The sequence below is a fragment of the Aplidium turbinatum genome, chromosome 5 (genome assembly GCF_918807975.1).
Source record: "Aplidium turbinatum chromosome 5, kaAplTurb1.1, whole genome shotgun sequence".
NCBI classification, from domain to species: domain Eukaryota; kingdom Metazoa; phylum Chordata; class Ascidiacea; order Aplousobranchia; family Polyclinidae; genus Aplidium; species Aplidium turbinatum.
The window spans coordinates 33995805-34011852 of NC_137476.1; the positions used below are offsets into that span (position 1 = coordinate 33995805).

At 34.1% G+C, this 16048-nt stretch overlaps 2 protein-coding genes across 2 annotated transcripts; both read right to left on the minus strand.

Moving 5' to 3' along the window:
- Window positions 1-88: 88 nt before the first annotated feature.
- LOC145771186 (uncharacterized) lies at window positions 89-7783 on the minus strand (the record flags this gene model as incomplete). The annotated part of the gene is made up of 4 exons (XM_082582921.1): window positions 89-2108; window positions 2988-3190; window positions 6603-6910; window positions 6943-7783. Coding segments are annotated over 4 exons (2469 nt in total), but the record flags the coding sequence as incomplete, so codon positions are not given.
- A 5203-nt stretch (window positions 7784-12986) lies between these two features.
- LOC145770387 (uncharacterized) lies at window positions 12987-15375 on the minus strand. The gene is made up of 2 exons (XM_082582022.1): window positions 15275-15375; window positions 12987-14822 (listed from the first exon to the last, which is right to left on the minus strand). Exon 2 carries the CDS (start codon window positions 14795-14797, stop codon window positions 13529-13531), a length of 1269 nt encoding a protein of 422 aa, XP_082438148.1. The 5' UTR covers window positions 14798-14822; window positions 15275-15375; the 3' UTR covers window positions 12987-13528.
- Window positions 15376-16048: the final 673 nt, after the last annotated feature.

Here is a 16048-nt window from a genome sequence, read left to right on the forward strand (position 1 = left end):
GGAAACTGCAATGTGACTTAACAACACTTATTTTATAATGAAGTAACTGAAGAAAGAAATACTTTACTGAAAATCAAACAGAACAAACCTGTAAAAGGTGAAAATAAACCATCTAAGTTACGAGTAAATACAGTAGAATCAACTTTGTCAAAAGCATCATATTCATTGTTAAAAACATCACATTCGTAAGAAGAGTTTACTCAGGTAAATAACCAAAGTCGATCATATGACAAACATGTAAAAACAAAAAATCCACAATTTTGGCTAAACGTAATCGTTTTCTCGTTGAAAAACGAAATTTTCTTGCAGAAAAACTAAATTGCTGAAATTGATAAGTGAATCTCATATAAGGTGTGTGATTCGTTTGTGCCGATTCAAATTATGCATGCGTGAAAATGATTTGTCACAAACATTGCATCTATGTAGTTTTTCATCACGGGCGCCACAGACAGGGCATGCCATACTTGTGCGGCTGGATGCAAAGAAGCTTGAGCAATGGAAACGAAGCTGTTCAAACCAAGTTACGAGTGCGTAGAATTCACTTTGTCAAAAATATCATACACATTGTCAAAAACACAATATTCAGATAAATAAACAAAGTCGATCACATGACAAACATGTAAAAACAAAACATTCACAATTCATAACACCCAAAAATATGAAGTTGTAAAAACGTTATAACCCTACTATACACAACAGGGCTTGTCAAAGTGCGAACTTATAGTGTAATGGTGACTGGAAACCGATGTAATTTACTGTAGATTTCAAAGGATAGGCTCAACGTAATATTTTTCACGGTGAAAAACTAAATTGCAGAAAGTGATAAGCGAATCTAATATAAGGTGTGTGATTCGTTTGTGCGGATTTTAAATACGCTTGCGTGAAAATAATTTGTCACAAACATCGTATCTATGTAGATTTTCATTGCAATGAGTTACATATGAGATTTTAAATGACTAGACCGTGAAAATGACTTTGAACATCACATTAATCACAGACTGTGAACATCACATTCATATGATTGTTTACTGATATGAGTGAGCATATGAGATTTCAGATGGCCAGATTGAGAGAACAACTTTTCACAAATATCACACTTATATGGTTTTTCACGAGAATGAGTTAGCATATGAGATTTCAAATGATTAGATTGTGAAAATGACTTTTTACAAACATCACATCTATATGTTTTTTTACCAGTGTGAAGTAGTTTGTGCCGATTTAAGTTATATACCACTAAAAACGACTTGTTACAAATATCACATTTATGTGGTTTTTCACCAGAATGAGTTAGCTTATGACGATTCAAATTACCACATAGCAAAAAAGATTTTCCACAAATATCACATTTATATGGTTTTTCACCATTGTGAATTAGCTTATGAGATTTTAAATGACCAATTTGCGAAAATGACTTTTTACAAACATCACATTTATATGGTTTTTCACCGGAATGACTTAGCTTATGACAGTTTAAAGTACCAATTTGAGAAAATGACTTTTCACAAACATCACATCTATATGGTTTTTCACCAGTGTGAACCCGTTTGTGTCTTTTTAAAGCAGATATAAGTGAAAATAACTTTTCACAAATATCACATTTATATGGTTTTTCACCAGAATGAGTGAGTTTATGACATTTTAAATTGCCAGATAGCGAAAATGATTTGTCACAAACATCACATTCATATGGTTTTGCACCAGAATGAATTAGCTTATGAGATGTTAAATTGCCAGATTGCGAAAATGACTTTTCACAAAGATTGCATTTATAAGGTTTTTCACCAGTGTGCATTCGCTGATGAATTTTCAAATTAGATTTGCATTTAAAACTTCGATCACAAAAATTGCAACAAAATTGATCCCTAAAGTTAATGTTTTGATGTGTAATCAATGCTGATTTGTGTTGGAAATGGTTACAGCATATGTTGCCGCTTAAAGTTTCTTTTTCAGTTGGTTGGATGGAAGATAATCCTTCTTGATGCAAATATGGATGACATCCATTGTTGGATAAAGCAGTTTCTAAACGATTTTGATCGATGATTTCACAAGGTTCGCATACTTCGGGAACCTCAAGCTTCGTTCGAACCTTTTCATGTTGACTTATACTGAAAAATAAAGTTATTTAATTGTTTTTTGAGAACTAACCATAAAACTGGCATACAGAAATGATGTACTGTGAAAAAGCATATTTGGAAGTAAGTATAAATGAGGACAAGATGTCGTGACGCAGCAAACTTGAGCAATACTATTGAACAAGATTGATTGATTTGGTGAAACAACAAATCGATGGAGGACACATTTTTCAGCGAGATTACTTTGCGCATCTTATTCTTCTACTGCATTCTGTGAGTGAAACATTTTGTTTTGAAGACATGTTAGCATTGATAATAACAAGCCTAACTTGTAAAATTAGGGAGAAAATTCTGAACAGGCACACAAACAATGAACGTGAACACAAAATTTGAATTGTACTGATGTTGTTTGCGTTCTAGACCAGTGGTCATTGGTTTTCAAACTTTATGTACTGTTTGTTGTCCCAAACAGAAATCAATACATCACAAAGGGAAACAACATTTTTTTGCACAAAATTTGAGAGCTAGTTTAAAATATTTCAAGACTCGTGCTTCCGAAATTGCACATAGTTTTTAAATTAGTTTATTCAATGGTTAGTTTAATTACATAGTTTGTAATTTCAATTCATTGAATCATAATTTTATGTTTATTTGCCAGGTCGAGTTAACCTTAGAGGTTTGTGAAAATGTCTGGCCACAAAATGCCTGGCCACAGGTTTGTGAAGTTGTTTGTGACGTTTCAAATTATTAAAACGCTAAAACCACATGCTACAAAATATAACACATTTATAACTTTTCACTTGTGAATATTGGATTTGCATTGTAAATCTTACTACAAAAATTCTGACAAAACAGTTATGTCTGATAAGCTTTATGATGATTTAATAATTGACACCACCAAGTCCACCATACCGCATATTGCCATTCAGAACTTCACTCTCAGTTGATTGGATTGAAGATAATCCTTCTCGATGCAAATATGGATTACATTCCTTGGTGGCTGGACCAGTTTCCAAATGATCTTGATAAATGATTCCATAAGAGTCGCATACTTCAGGAACTTCAAGCTTCACAAGGACACTTTCAAGTGGATTCATATTCAAAATTGGAGGAAACTACAAACTTATATTAATGATACTTATTAAAAATAAAACGATTGAACAAAGTACGTTTTCCTGAAAATCAAACAGAAGAAACGTGTAAAAAGTGAAAATGAATATTCCAAATTACGAGTGTGTAGAATTCACTTTGTCAAAAATATCACATACATTGTCAAAAACATAATATTCAGATAAATAACCAAAGTCGATCATATGACAAACATGTAAAAACAAAACATTCACAATTCATAACACCCAAGAATATGAGGTTGTGAAAATGTTATAACCCTACTATACACAACAGGGCTTGTCAAAGTGCGAACTTATAGTGTAGTGGTGACTGGAAACCGATGTAATTTACTGTAGATTTCAAAGGATAGGCTCAACGTAATATTTTTCTCGTTAAAAAACTAAATTGCAGAAAGCGATAAGCGAATCTCATATAAGGTGTGTGATTCGTTTGTGAAGATTTTAATTACGCTTGCGTGAAAATAATTTGTCACAAACATCGTATATATGTAGTTTTTCATTGCAATGAGTTACATATGAGATTTTAAATGACTAGACTGTGAAAATGACCTTGAATATCACATTAATTACAGACTGTGAACATCACATTCATATGGTTTTTGACTGAAATGAGTGAGCTTATGGTATGTCAGATGACCACATTGAGAGAACAACTTTTCACAAATATCACACTTATATGGTTTTTCACCAGAATGAGTTAGCATGAGATTTCAAATGATTAGATTGTGAAAATGACTTCACTATCACTTCACCTCACTTTAAAGTTTCCTTCTCAGTAGGTTGGATGTAGGGATATTAGACTTAGGGGATCCGAAGCTTATCCGTTTTTTCATTTATTCCGTCCAACTGAAGGGCATGCCTAAATCGCGGTGTGCTCGTTTTTAGTTTGGTTTAAGCTGGTAGGTTATGAATATGGAAGACAAAGTTGTGACTAGTGTCAGTCTGTCAGATAGGCTAGACCGAGCAGATTTTTAATTTTCAAAATTCTGTTGATCGGATGAAGTGTCAATCTGCTATTGCCTGGAGTGGTCATTTTCTAGGCCTTAGGGTACCACATGGCCACCTAAAGATACGGCCTGATTTGTCACATTTTGCAGAAATTTTCAGGTTTTACTAACTTTGGGCGAACGTTTGAATAAAATTTTCTAAAAATTAGATTTTTACGCTTTCTTTATTCTTTTCCCCACATGACACAATAGGTTTTAACATCCTCACATGCTGAAAAACAAAGAAAAATTGATTTTGAAGATTTTAGTCAGACTGTTAATTTTCAATAACAGTCTGATTTTGCGTTTTTCAACTTACTTTTTCTCATTTGCTACTGCTTCCCCAAGGCAACAAAAAAGTTTTATGTCATTAGGAAACCACAAAAAGTAAAAACATCTCAAAAAATGTCAGTCAAGCACTAGCAGTAGCTGTAATCAAAATCTGCAAAATGTGACAAATCAGGCCGCATCTCCAGGTGGCCATGGGTACCAGTAGGGTATGTTGGAGGGAAATAGTTAATTTCATTATTAACTGACGGTCCAAGTTCTTTCATAATAAAAACATACTTGAGTGAGTTTAATACTAATCAGCTGGAAGCAGCAAATGACCAATGAGATTAGTAGGCTAACAATACACAATTACACATCATTTCTGCTCGTGCCAATGTATGATATAATGCTACCAAGTGTTTTTCATATCTCATTGTGCATATACCTGAAACTAAGTACTTGAATGTTATAGGTCATTCAAATTGTTTAGCAATATGAGGTTTACCTGTTGCGTTCCTAATTGTAATACTGGTTATCGTTTTAATCTCAAAGTACCGTAATAGACCAAAAGTGTCACTTTTTCGATTTCCTTGCAATCAAGATGCAATTCAAGCTTGGATTAAAGCCATTCCTAGAGAACAATATGCAGTCACTTCCTCCAGTAGAGTTTGTGCAAAACATTTTTATTATTCAGACTTTATAACAAGTACCATAGCTTACTACCGATGTCCGGGAAAGAAGAGTTGCAAAAAGAGAATTGTTGCAACTTAAAAAACTTCGCCTGAAGCCGTCAGCTGTACCAAGAATATTTCCTGGTTTACCTGGTTATCTGACAAAGCAACAGCCACCTAAAAGATCCACTTCTACATCTACAGCGTCTGCAAAACTGAAAAAGGAAAATGATTTAACAACTACCGGTAACCGAACAATTTACAATTCAAGACTCGTTTAATGATTTGAATACTCGACTCCTTCGATCTTGGTTTGAAAAAGTGATGAATGCACTAGATGAAATCTTCTTTATTGTTGCTGTCTCCGTTGACAATCATGTTTGCAACAGGTATTTATGTCTGCATGAATTGGTTGTGATGAGAGCTGGGTAATGATATTTTTGGATGCAACTTAATTCGTACCATGAACAATTCGTACCATCAGTTCGTACCTTGAAAAGATCGAGAGAAAAAACTAAAAAAAGCCGAAGTCGCTGATCGCAGTTTCCGCAAACATTTTAAAATTTTCCGCAAACAAACAAAAACTTTTAGGATCATTACCAGAAATTTTAAAATGTTTGCGGAAACTTCGATCAACCTTAACCCCTAACCCTTTTAAAATGTTTGCGGAATCTGCGATCAGCCACTTCGTCAAACACTTTATTTCTCTTATTATTCCTGCTCTTTTTATTCGTCAAACTCTTATTATTCCTGCTAGTAGGCTAATTTAGGTTAGCACTATTACTGGAAACTGTGTACGAAATTAAGAATAAAAAATACTGAGTTCATAGAATAAAAAATACTGAATAAAACTATTTTTGCCAGCCGCAAGCCAACGATGGCCGTTGCTATTTTCAGGTGTGTTCTGTGAATCAACTGCGCATGCCTTGGAGTTGTATACTGAACCTGAAAGCAATGCTGGGTTCCTGGAAACATCAAGATTTGTGAAATTCATATCTAACATTTGGAAGGTAGTGAAAATGATATAACCCTAATATACACAAGCGTTTTGGGCCTTTTAAAAGCAAGAAAACTTTTGATAATATCAAAGGATCATTAAAATACAAATAAAAAGACAACCAGAACTATGAACACAGTTTGTGTTTAGCATAAAGCTGAATTACGTCAGCCAACTGATCCGTTAGCCGGCTGATGCAGTACACTGCATTGCGTCAGCCTCATTGATTCACTTAGCATTCACCACACAGGTCTGTAAATGGACATGACTTCTAGAAAACATACGAAGATTTATACGCTATTCGAGCATACTGTAAAGTCACCGAGAGATCATTACAATTTTTTGTGTCAGTCAGCGCTCAGCACACCAAATATCAAACAAGGAGTTGCAACTACAACGTATGGTTTTTCACCAGAATGAGTTAGCTTGTGAAATTTCAAATTACCAGATCGCGAAAAATACTTTTCACAAACATCACATTTATATGTCTTTTCACCAGCGTGGACTCGTTTGTGTTGATTTAGATTAGATAAGCGTGAAAATGACTTTTTACAAACATCACATTCGTATGGTTTTTCACCAGAATGAGTTATCTTGTGAATATCTAAAGCAGATATACGTGAAAACGACTTTTTACAAACATCACATTCGTATGGTTTTTCACCAGAATGAGTTATCTCGTGAGATTTCAAATTACCAAATTGCGAAAAAAACTTTTCACAAACATCACATTTATATGGTTTTTCACCAGTATGAAACCGTTGTGTTTTTTTAAAGCAGATATATGAGAAAACTACTTTTCACAAACATCACATTTATATGGTTTTTCACCAGTGTGAATCCGTTTGTGGTTTTTTAAAGCAGATATATGTGAAAACGACTTTTCACAAACATCACATTTATATGGTTTTTCACCAGTGTGAACCGGTTTGTGGTTTTTTAAAGCAGATATACGTGAAAACGACTTTTCACAAACATCACATCTATATGGTTTTTCACCAGTGTGAACAAGTTTGTGCTTTTTTAAAGAAGATATATGCGAAAAAGACTTTTCACAAACATCACATTTATGTGGTTTTTCACCAGCGTGGACTTGTTTGTGTTGATTTAAATTAGATAAGCGTGAAAATGACTTTTTACAAACATCACATTCGTATAGTTTTTCACCTGAATGAGTTATCACGTGAGATTTCAAATGACCAGATTGCGAAAAAAGCTTTTCACAAACATCACATTTATATGGTTTTTCACCTGTGTGAACAAGTTTGTGTTTTTTTAAAGCAGATATATGTGAAAACGACTTTTCACAAACATCACATTTATATGGTTTTTCACCAGTGTGAACAAATTTGTGTCTTTTTAAAGCAGATATATGTGAAAACGACTTTTCACAAACATCACATTTATATGGTTTTTCACCAGTGTGAACCCGTTTGTGTCTATTTAAAGCAGATTTATGTGAAAACGACTTTTCACAAACATCACATTCGTATGGTTTTTCACCAGAATGACTAAGTTTGTGAGATTTCAAACTACCAAATTGCGAAAAAAACTTTTTACAAATATCACATTGATATGGTTTTTCACCGGTGTGAATTCGCTGATGAATTTCCAATTTAGATTTGTATTTAAAACTCTTATCACAAAAAGTGCAACAAATTCGTTACCTGAAGTTAATATTTTGATGAGTAATCAATGCTGAATTGCGTTGGAAACGGTTACAGCATATATTGCCGCTTAAAGTTTCCTTCTAGGTTGGTTGGATGGAAAATAATCCTTCTTGATATAAATATGGATGACGTCCATTGGTGGATAAAACAGTTTCCGAATGATCTTGATCATTGACTTCACAAGTTGGCATACTTCAGGAATTTCAAGCTTCATTTGAACTTTTTCATGATGATTTATACTGAAAAATAAAATGATCATAAAACTGGCCTTCAGAAATAATGTGCTGTGAAAAAGCATAATTATTTGGAAATAAGTATAAAATGAGGACAAGATGTTGTGACGCAGCAAACTTGAGCAATACCATTGGCACAAAGTGTGAGAGCTAGTACAAAATATTTCAAGACTCGTGTTTCCGAAATGGCACATAGTTTTTAAATTAGTTTATTTAATGATTGGCTTAATTACATAAGTTGTAATTTCAATTTGTCAACTTGTCAAATCATAATTTTATGTTTACTTGCCAGGTCGAGTTAACCTTAGAGGTTTGTGAAAATGTCTGGCTAAAGGTTTGTGAAGTTGTTTGTGACGTTTCAAATTACTACAAAGCAAAAATCACATGCTGCAAATAACACATTTATGTCTTTTCATTTGTGAGTTTTCATTGTTCTCTACATTGCATTTGCATTGTAAATCTTTCTACAAAAATTCCGGTAAAACAGTTTTGTCTGACAAGCTTTGTGATGATTTAATAATTGATACCACCAAGTCCACCAAAAGACCACCATACCGTATATTGCCATTCAGAACTTCACTCTCAGTTGATTGGATGGAAGATAATCCTTCTCGATGCAAACATGGATTACATTCCTTGGTGTCTGGACCAGTTTCCAAATGATCTTGATAAATGATTCCATAAGGGTCGCATACTTCAGGAACTTCAAGCTTCACAAGGACACTTTCAAGTGGATTCATATTCCAAGCTGTATGAAACTGCAAACTGACTAAATAACACTTATTTTATAATGAAGCAACTGAATGAAGTAATATTTTCCTGAAAATCAAACAGAACAAACATACAAGATAAAAGATACAAGTTTAAAACATCACATTCGTAAGAAGGGTTTACTCAGATAAATAACCAAACTCGATCATATGACAAACATGTAAAAACAAAATATTCACAATTCATAACACCCAAGAATATGACGTTGTAAAGATGTTAAAATATTACTATATCTCATTGAAAAATTGAATTGCTGAAATTGATAAGTGAATTTCATATAAGGTGTGTGATTCGTTTGTGCCGATTTAGGTTACGCATGCGTGAAAATCATTTGTCACAAACATCGCATCTAAGTAGTTTTTCATCACAATGAGTTACGTATGAGATTTCAAATGCCTAGATTGTGCAAATGACTTTTCACGAACATCACGTTCATATGGTTTTTCAGGATCTGCTACTATTCGGTGAGTCCGATTCGGTGAGTCCGATTCGGTGAGAGCCTTTTTCGGTGAGAGCCCTATTCGGTGATTTTTTTTGAAATTTTTTTTGAAAATTATTGGGTATAGCCTAATTATCATTGCCGCGTTTACATCGTTTTAACGTCGCTAAACGTTGAAATAAGACCCTAACCCGTAACCCTTAACCCCAAACCCTTAACCCCTAACCCCCAAACCCTTAACCCCCAAACCCTTAACCCCCAAACCCTTAACCCCCAAACCCTTAACCCCCAAACCCTTAACCCCCAAACCCTTAACCCCCAAACCTTTAACCCCCAACCCTTAACCCCCAAACCCTTAACCCCCAAACCCTTAACCCCCACACCCTTAACCCCCAAACCCTTAACCCCCAAACCCTTAACCCCCAAAGCCTTAACCTCCAAACCCTTAACCCCAAACCCTTAACCCCCAAACCCTTAACCCCTATAACGGCAATGATAATTAGGCTAAGGTACCCAATAATTTAAAAAAAATCACCGAATAGGGCTCTCACCGAAAAAGGCTCTCACCGAATAGGGAACTCACCGAATCGGACTCACCGAATCGGCCCATTCCGGGTTTTTCACTAGTATGAGATTTCAGATGACCAGATTGAGAGAACAACGTTTCTCAAACATCACATTGATATGGTTTTTCACCAGTGTGAAACCGTTTGTGTCGATTCAAAATATTCTCGCGTGAAAACGATTTGTCACAAATATCCCATTTATATGATATTTCAACAGAATGAGAAGGCAAACAGAAATGATGCTCTGTGTTAAAGCATATGTGTTAAATGTGTAATTGTGTATTGATTAAACAGAAAGAAACATGAACCAAGTAAAGATCAACGTTCAAAATTGCTGATATGTAGATTGTAGAATAAACTTTGTCAAAAACATCGTGTTTGTTGTTCAAAAACATTTTATTTATATGGTTAACCAATAACCACTAGACCAGAGTAAACACTTCTGAGCCGATCATATCACAAACCTTTAAAAACGTAACAATTATAACATTCAATGCATTCAAGTATATCACATTCATTTGATGACAGAGCAAAACATGGGGAGCATGTCGCATCTGTTGATATTTACCGTATTTTTTTTAGTGAGTCGTTTTGATTATACAAACATCAAGTGTACATCTACAAAAAAGATTTGTTGTAAACATCATCTGATGAGCTAACTCATTCTGGAAAGAAACCATACGAATGAGTTTGCTTATGAGATTTTAAAATACAAGATTGCAAAATAGTTTTTACAAACATCACAATTATATGGTTTGTCACCTTTTATATGGTATTGGTTTCAACACACAATAAACATGACAGTACATTAATTTAATTAGTTATTACATATGCGGTAAATGTTATGGTTGAGCTTGATTTTGCTCTGACAATGTCTTAATTGCTAGTTTGGTGATGGAAAGAGCAAGCCGCATGTCATATTGAATATCCAAGACACTGCGCTGCTTTATCTTCAGAAGTCACATTATTGAAAACCCACAGATTTGGGTAAAATATACTGTGTTGCATCAGTAAATGGTTCATCACCGGTGTGAACCCGTTTGTGTCTTTTTAAATCAGATATATGCGTAAATTACTTTTTACAAACATCACATTTATGTAACTTTTCACCAGAATGAGATAGCCTATAAGATATTAAGCTACTAGAGTGCGAAAATGATTTGTCACAAACATCACATTCATATAGTTTTTCATAAAAGTGAGTGAGCTTGTGAGATTTTAAATTTCCAGATTGCGTAAATGACTTTTTACAAACATCACATTTATATGTTTTTTCACCAGTGTGGAGTCGTTGGTGTTGATTTAAATAAGATGATTGCGAAAATGACTTGTTACAAGAATCACATTTATGTGGCTCTTCACCAGAAAGAGTTAGCTTATGAGATTTCAAGGTATTAGACTGCGAAAACAACTTATCACAAACATCACATTTATATGGTTTTTCACCAGTGTGAACCCGTTTGTGCCTTTTTAAATTAGATATATGTGTAAATGACTTTTTACAAACATCACAATTATATGGTTTTTCCCAGCGTGAAGTCGTTTGTGCCGATTCAAATGTGATTTTTTTGAAAACAGTTTGTCACAGACATAACATCTATGTAGTCTTTCACCAGAATGAGTTAGTTTATGATGTTTCAAATTACTGGAATGTGAAAATAACTTTTCACAAACATCACATCGATATGGTTTTTCACCAGTGTGAATTCGCTGATGAATTTCCAATTTAGATTTGCATTTAAAGCTCTTATCATAAATATTGCAACATAGTCGTTCTCAAAAGTTAATATTTTGATGAGTAATCAATGCTGACTTGTGTTGGAAATGGTTACAGCATAAATGCCGCTTAAAGTTTCCTTCTCAGTAGGTTGGATGGAAAATAATCCTTCTTGATACAAATAAGGATGACGTTCATTGGTTGATAAAGCAGTATCTAAATGATATTGATCGATGATTTCACAAGGTTTGCATACTTCGGGAACTTCAAGCTTCGTTCGAACCTTTTCATGTTGACTTATACTGAAAAATAAAATGATTTAATTGTTTTTTGCGAACTAACCATAAAACTGGCATACAGAAATGAGGTGCTGTGAAAAAGCATATTTGGAGAAAAACTATAAAATGGGGACAAGATGTCGTGACGCAGCAAACTTGAGCAATACTATTGACCAACGTTCAGCTGGTGAAACAACAAATCGATGGAGGACACATTTTTCAACGAGATTACTTTGCGCATCGTATTTTTCTACTACTATCTGTGAGTGAAACATTTTGTTTTGAAGAAATGTTAGCATTGATAATAACAAGCCAAACTTGTAAAATTTGGGAGAAAATTCAGAACAGGCATACAATTTGAATTGTAGGCTACTGCGTTGTTTACGTTCTAGACTAAAGGTTATTGGTTCTCAAACTTTATGTACTGTTTGTTGTCCCTAACAGAAATCAATATATTACACAGGGCAATAAAATTTATTTGGCACAAAGTGTGAAAGCTAGTTTAGAATATTTCAAGATTTGTGTTTCCGAAATTGCACACAGTTTTTTTAAATTAGTTTGTTTAATGATTGGTTTAATTTGTAATTCACAGTATCATAAATAGTTTGAAATTCAATTCATCAACTTGTCATTGTCACATCATAATTTTATGTTTACTTGCCAATGCCAGGTCGAGTTAGCCTTAAAGGTTTGTGAAAATACCTGGCCACAGGTTTGTGAAGTTGTTTGTGACGTTTCAAATTACTAAAAAGCAAAAACCACATGCTACAAATAACACATTTATGTCTTTTCACTTGTGAGTGTTCATCGATTGCTCTCTACATTAGACTTAAACTGTAAACCTTACTACAACAAATTCCGGTAAAACAGTTTTATCTGATACGCTTTATGATTTAATAATAATTGATACCATTCCGTATGTTGATATTCAGAGCTTTATTCTCAGTTGATTGGATGGAAGATAATCCTTCTCAATGCAAATATGGATAACATTCCTTGGTGTCGAAAACAGTTTCCAAGTGATGTTGAATAATAATTCCATAAGGTTCGCATACTTCAAGAACTTCAAGCTTCACAGAGAGTTTCGTGTGGATTCATTTTCAAAAGTGAAGGAAACTACAAACTTATATCACTGATACTTATTAAAAATAAAACGATTGAACAAAGTAAGTTTTCCTGAAAATCAAACAGAAGAAACATGTAAAAAGTGAAAATAAATATTCCAAATTACGAGTACGTAAAATTAACTTTGTCAAAAAGATCATTTTCATTATCAAAAACACAATATTCGTATGGTTATTTACTAGAGAGAGTAAACACTTCTGACTCGATCATATCAAAAACATATATGAACGAAATCAATGTCATCACACCCAGGAATGCGAGGTAGTGAAAATGATATAACCCTAATATACACAAGCGTTTTGGGCCTTTTAAAAGCAAGAAAACTTTTGATAATATCAAAGGATCATTAAAATACAAATAAAAAGACAACCAGAACTATGAACACAGTTTGTGTTTAGCATAAAGCTGAATTACGTCAGCCAACTGATCCGTTGGCTGGCTGATGCAATACACTGCATTGCGTCAGCCTCATTGATTCACTTAGCATTCGCCACACCATACAGGTCTGTAAATGGACATCTCTTCTAGGAAACATACGAAGATTTATACGCTATTCGAGCATACTGTAAAGTCACCGAGAGATCATTACGATTTTTTGTGTCAGTCAGCGATCAGCACACCAAATATCAAACAAGGAGTTGCAACTACAACGTATGGTTTTTCACCAGAATGAGTTAGCTTGTGAGATTTCAAATTACCAGATCGCGAAAAATACTTTTCACAAACATCATATTTATATGTCTTTTCACCAGCGTGGACTCGTTTGTGTTGATTTAGATTAGATAGGCGTGAAAATGACTTTTTACAAACATCACAGTCGTATGGTTTTTCACCAGAATGAGTTATCTTGTGAGATTTCAAATTATCAAATTGCGAAAAAAACTTTTTACAAACATCACATTTATATGGCTTTTCACCAGTGTGAAGCCGTTTGTGTTTTTTTAAAACAGATAAATATGAAAACGACTTTTCACAAGCATCACATTTGTATGGTTTTTCACCAGTGTGAACCCGTTTGTGTCTATTTAAAGCAGATATACGTGAAAACGACTTTTCACAAACATCACATTTATATGGTTTTTCACCAGAATGAGTTATCTCGTGAGATTTCAAATTACCAAATTGCGAAAAAAACTTTTCACAAACATCACATTTATATGGTTTTTCACCAGTATGAAACCGTTTGTGTTTTTTCAAAGCAGATATATGTGAAAACGACTTTTCACAAACATCACATTTATATGGTTTTTCACCAGTGTGAACCCGTTTGTGGCTTTTTAAAGCAGATATATGTGAAAATAACTTTTCACAAACATCACATTTATATGGTTTTTCACCAGTGTGAACAAATTTGTGTCTTTTTAAAGCAGATATATGTGAAAACGACTTTTCACAAACATCACATTTGTATGGTTTTTCACCAGTGTGAACCCGTTTGTGTATATTTAAAGCAGATATACGTGAAAATGACTTTTCACAAACATCACATTCGTATGGCTTTTCACCAGAATGACTAAGTTTGTGAGATTTCAAACTACCAAATTGCGAAAAAAACTTATTACAAACATCACATTTATATGGTTTTTTACCAGTGTGCATTCGTTGATGAATTTCCAATTTAGATTTGTATTTAAAACTCTGATCACAAAAATTGCAATAAAATCGTTCCTTGAAATTTATGTTATCATGAGTAATCAATTCTGACTTGCGTTGGAAACGGTTACAGCATTCCTTGTCAGTTGGTTGGATGGAAGATAATCCTTCTTGATACAAATATGGAAGACATTCATTGGTGGATAAAGCAGTTTTCAAATGATATTGATCGTTGATTTCATAAGGTTCGCATACTTCGGGAACTTCAAGCTTCATTTGAACCTTTTCATGTTGACTTATACTGAAAAATAAAATGATTGAATTGTTTTCTGAAAACTAACCATAAAACTGACATACAGAAATGATGTGCTGTGAAAAAGCGTAATTTGGAAATAAGTATAAAATGGGGACAAAAAGTCGTGAGGAAAATTAGTTTATTTAATGATTGGTTTAATTACATAAGTTGTAATTTCAACTTATCAAATCATAATTTCATGTTTACTTGCCATGTCAAGATAGCCTTAGAGGTTTGTGAAAATATCTGGCCACAGGTTTGTGAAGTTGTTTGTGACGTTTCAAATTACTAAAAAGCAAAAACCACATGCTACAAATAACACATTTATGTCTTTTCACTTGTGAGTGTTCATTGATTGCTCTCTCCATTAGACTTGAATTGTAAACTTTACTACAAAAATTCCAGTAAAACAGTTTTGTCTGATACGCTTTATCAATTAATAATAGTTGATATCATACCGTATGTTGATATTCAGAGCTTTATTCTCCGTTGATTGGATGGGAGATCCTTCTCGATGCAAATATGGATGACATTCCTTGGCGTCTGCAGCAGTTTCCGAATGATCCCTGTCAATGATTCCACAAGGTTCGCATACTTCAAGAACTTCAAGCTTCACAGGGACACTTTCGTGTGGATTCATATTCAAAAGTGAAGGGGAACTACAAACTTATATTACTGATACTTATTAAAAATAAAACGATTGAACAAAGTAAGTTTTTCTCAAAACCAAACAGAAGAAACATGTAAAAAGTGAAAATAAATATTTCAAATTACGAGTACATAAAATTGACTTTATCAAAAACATCATATTTATTGTCAAAAACACAATATTCGTATGGTTAAGTTATTTTGGCAGCCGATTGTAGCATCGAATAGACAGCGATAGACACGTGTTTCGCCCATGAGGCTGGGCTCATCAGTATCGCACCGTATTCTTGCCGTATTCTTTCCACAAAGATAAGAGCTAAACTGACTGGTAAAGCGGCGGTCGATTACTCAAGTGGCAAGAATACGGTGCGATACTGATGAGCCCAGCATCATGGGCGAAACACGTGTCTATCGCTGTCTATTTGATGCTACAATCGGCTGCCAAAATAACTTAAACGTTTAATTGGAGGTCTTAATAGCTAGCGTGGAAGCTACACCGTTCTGGTTAGCGAAGCGTTACTGCTGCTCGCTGTGCTAGTGAGTAATCAGCCTTGTGCTGATAGCCGGGAAGAACGCCTTTCTTC